The sequence below is a fragment of the Aplysia californica genome, unplaced genomic scaffold, assembly GCF_000002075.1.
Source record: "Aplysia californica isolate F4 #8 unplaced genomic scaffold, AplCal3.0 scaffold00519, whole genome shotgun sequence".
Classification (NCBI taxonomy): domain Eukaryota; kingdom Metazoa; phylum Mollusca; class Gastropoda; order Aplysiida; family Aplysiidae; genus Aplysia; species Aplysia californica.
The window spans coordinates 247561-251235 of record NW_004797789.1 but is presented as its reverse complement, the minus strand read 5'-3'; the positions used below and the strand labels follow the sequence as shown (position 1 = coordinate 251235).

The window sequence follows — 3675 nt, the reverse complement described above, 5'->3', positions numbered from 1 at the left end:
TAATAATAATAGTTATATTGAAACTAACAACAACAACAACAACAACAATGATAATAATAATAATAATAATAATAATAATAATAATAATAGGCTAATAATAATCGTAATAGTAATAATAAATATGATAATAATGACGGTGGTGATGATGATAATAATAATAATAATAATAATAATAATAATAATAATAATAATAATAATAATAATAATAATAATAATGATATAGAAGAAGAAGAAGAAGAAGAAGAAGAAGAAGAAGAAGAAGAAGAAGAAGAAGAAGAAGAGGAGGAGGAGGAGGAGGAGGAGGAGGAGGAGGAGGAGGAGGCTAGACAGGCTACAAACAGCATTCTATCGGCGTCTGTGGTGTAGCAGTTAGTCGCCTCACTGACGCTCGCAGGAGACCAAAATTAGATTCCCGAGTGGGAAGAATTGTTGTCGAGTATGTCGGGTTTTCTGCTTGTATGGTATGTCCTTCTCAACCCGAGTTGGACATGTTAGGCAGTGTCAAAAGCCCGCCTCCTGAATAACCTAAAACGCGTCGATGGGGGCGCAAATTCACGTACATTAGTTGTTAGTTGTTGGTTTTTTGGTTTTAGTTGGGGGTTTTGTTGTTGTTGTTTTTTTTTGGAGGGGGGGGGGGTTTGGGGGGGTTGCTTGTTTGTTTTCGATGATATGTTTTCTTTTCTTTTGTTGTTGTTGTTGTTGTTGTTTTGTTGTTTTTTTGTTGTTGTTTTTTTTTAGTTTTTTGTTGTTGTTGTTTTGTTTGTTTGTTTGATTGTTTGTTTTCTTGTTTTTTGTTGGGGGGGGGGGGGGTTTGGGGGGTAATGGTATTCCGAAACAACTCCCTAGGAAGCATACTGCGCAAGCTGCCATTTTCAAGACGCTAGAACACCGACATACTGAAAAGAGCGTTCGTTGTCTATGGCCATGTACCCGTTTACACCTGAATGAAGAGAGGGGAATTCGTGTAAAGTAGATCAAACTTTCCCAAGGACACAGCATTGGCCAGAACTGAGCAGCGAATTTTAAACTCCGAACCAACAAACTCAGATTATGAATCCGGTATCTTAACCACTGAAAAATAGAAACACCTCAATGAACACCGAAATGAAAGTCCTGAAATGCTGTTTGGTCAACCCTTCTATACGGCTGTGAATGCTGGACAATCACTAAAGATAGTGAAAATAAAATAGAAGCAACAGAAATGTGGTTTCTTAGGAGACTGCTAAGAGTATCGTGGAAGGAAAAGAAATTAAATGAGGTAGTGCTTGATGAAGCCCACGTGGGACGGTCAATGGTAAAAACCATCAGGAAACGACAAATGCAGTTTTTGGGACACCTGAATAGACAACAAACTCAATCGGCAGCTCTGTCACGAGCCATAGCTTTGATAGACCAATAGTGATTGTTAATGTGGGATGGGGGGGGGGGGGAGCGTCCACACCTGAAGGCTATTTATCGCTTTTCAGTGGATCACATTTTATCAAATGTATCACGTATAACAAGCGTAGTGAGGAGTCTGCAAATCCGCAATCAAATTTGAGAAAAACTTTCGTTGCCATGGACACGACGGCCGCAATATTGGATTTTGTCGACATGTCGTCTTAGACAGCGAATACCTCACTTCATGAAAGCTGGTTGTTAGCTTGCATGCATGTTACATAATTATTCTCTTAATTCTGTGAAAAAAATAATGAAGGTTGAATGAAAAATGGTGGAGTTATTGTTTAAAAAGTGTATAGAAAACCGCGTTTTGAGAAAACGAGCGATAAAGAAAATTAAAAGATTGACTTTTCATCCTCATGCTCACCATCACAATTACCATTACCGTCACCATCGACAACAACATCATCAACATCATCATCACCATCATCATCATTACCGACTCAACAATTCCCCTTTCATATAACAATCTGCACCATTACTTTCTTTTTACGTAACCAACAAAAACGGGCACCAAAATCAGGACAAGGAAAAAAAAGACTGACTTTATGGGGACATGGTGGTGACTAACATGTCCGGTAAGGGGAAAATAAGGCTTTATGAGGCTCCTATGCGAGGAAATAGCTTTAAGACAGGCTGAAGAAGCCAAAAATACGTACATTCCAAATTCCATAATTTTGAGCCGAATCGGGACGTTTAGCTTGTACACCCTCCCCCCCCCTTTCCAACCCCCTTAAAAATGTAATAAAAATCTAGGGCAACACCTCAGTAATGAGATGCCAGTGAGAAACACACACAGGCCGCACTAATGCTATTCATCAACTTTCATGCCAAGTAAAAGCCTCCAAATATCGACCTGAATGACTCAATTGTCGCGTTGGCGCGAGTTTGAAACGCCTGGTGCACACCAATAGCTTTATCACAGTCAGTACCCACTGGCACAGAGAATGGTTGGGGGGCGCCACTGCGCTACTTCAGAATCACAAAGTTCTATCTGACATTTTTGGCCTTTTTTGAGTTAGGCCTACTAAGACCATGAGGTCAGAGACAAAATGTTCTGCCAGCACTGTTAAAATTGTAAGACTATTCGAAGTCGTTTTCAAGATATTCAAAAGAGTGCACTAAAAAAAATTGACATATTGTGAAACTCAAAGTCTTTCACATCAAATGCCTCAAAATTAGGTACTTAGCAGATAGAACTGTGTAGTCCTAGGGTAGCGACTGGTAGGTCCTACTTCTTTATTGTACCTCTTTTTTGTAGTAGAGGATTTTACGGCGCTCGCAACTGAATAAGGTCATATGAGCGCCAAGGGGTGGGTGTCGACAAAGAAGTCTTTACAGGGAATCAGACTTAGACTGCTCACCTCTCTAGCTTCAACAGCTCAAGGCCTGCTTCGACTATCAATGCACCCCGGAAATTGCAGGTCACAAGAGAGTGACAAACATACAAAAGAAGTAGAAGAAAATGACAATAGTAAGGATCAGGAAAGAAAAAAGCAGCAGTTCCCTGTTGCAGATCAGGCACAGTTATGAGCGTGACATGAGTCAGCCCATTTACAATTCTACTGTGCTTGAATGAGAAATGTCCCCCCTTTGGGAATGGCCTAAAGACACTAGTCAGTGGCACTGCCCCGGGGGTATACTTTCCCTCTGTTGTTTCTGTCTGCCACTTTTACTTTTCCCCAGCACTAATGCCCATTATTGTATCTATGTGCTTCTCTTTACTCAAATAGAAACCGCAGTCGCCATGTTGCTCAAGCCAATGTTTGTGGTGACGTCACTGGGTTTTGCGGTCCTGGCGGCCTACCTGTACACCCCTCTGCCAGATGGAATGGCCGAGCCTTGGAAGTGTCAGGGGATCATGGCGGCCATTGGCTTGGGACAGCTCGTGGTAGGATATATAATCTTACAGTTGTTGTTGCTGTTGTTGCGGTGGTGGTGGTACTACTACTACTACTACTACTACTACTACTACTACTACTACTACTACTACTACTGCTACTGCACTTATTACTAATGTGCGCGCACTCATATGACCTTGTACAATGACGAGCGCCATAAAACACTTACCAAAAAAATACCACTTCAACTACTGTTACTACTACTGCTGCTGCCGTTGCTTAGTAGTACAACTACTACTTGCAACAATGACAACAACAACATCACAAAAAACAACAGCAGCAACCCCACCACCACCAACAGCAACAAAAGCAACAACAAATGAACATCACCACC

At 41.1% G+C, this 3675-nt stretch overlaps 1 protein-coding gene across 1 annotated transcript in view; it reads left to right on the top strand.

The window, feature by feature from the left end:
* Nucleotides 1-3177: 3177 nt before the first annotated feature.
* LOC106012819 (arylacetamide deacetylase) overlaps nucleotides 3178-3675 on the top strand; it is a gene marked incomplete at its 3' end in the record, with an annotated part of 8879 nt that continues 8381 nt past the window's right edge. Inside the window, 1 exon segment of the mRNA XM_013086903.2 lies at nucleotides 3178-3331. Coding sequence (XP_012942357.1) covers nucleotides 3188-3331 — 144 coding nt within the window.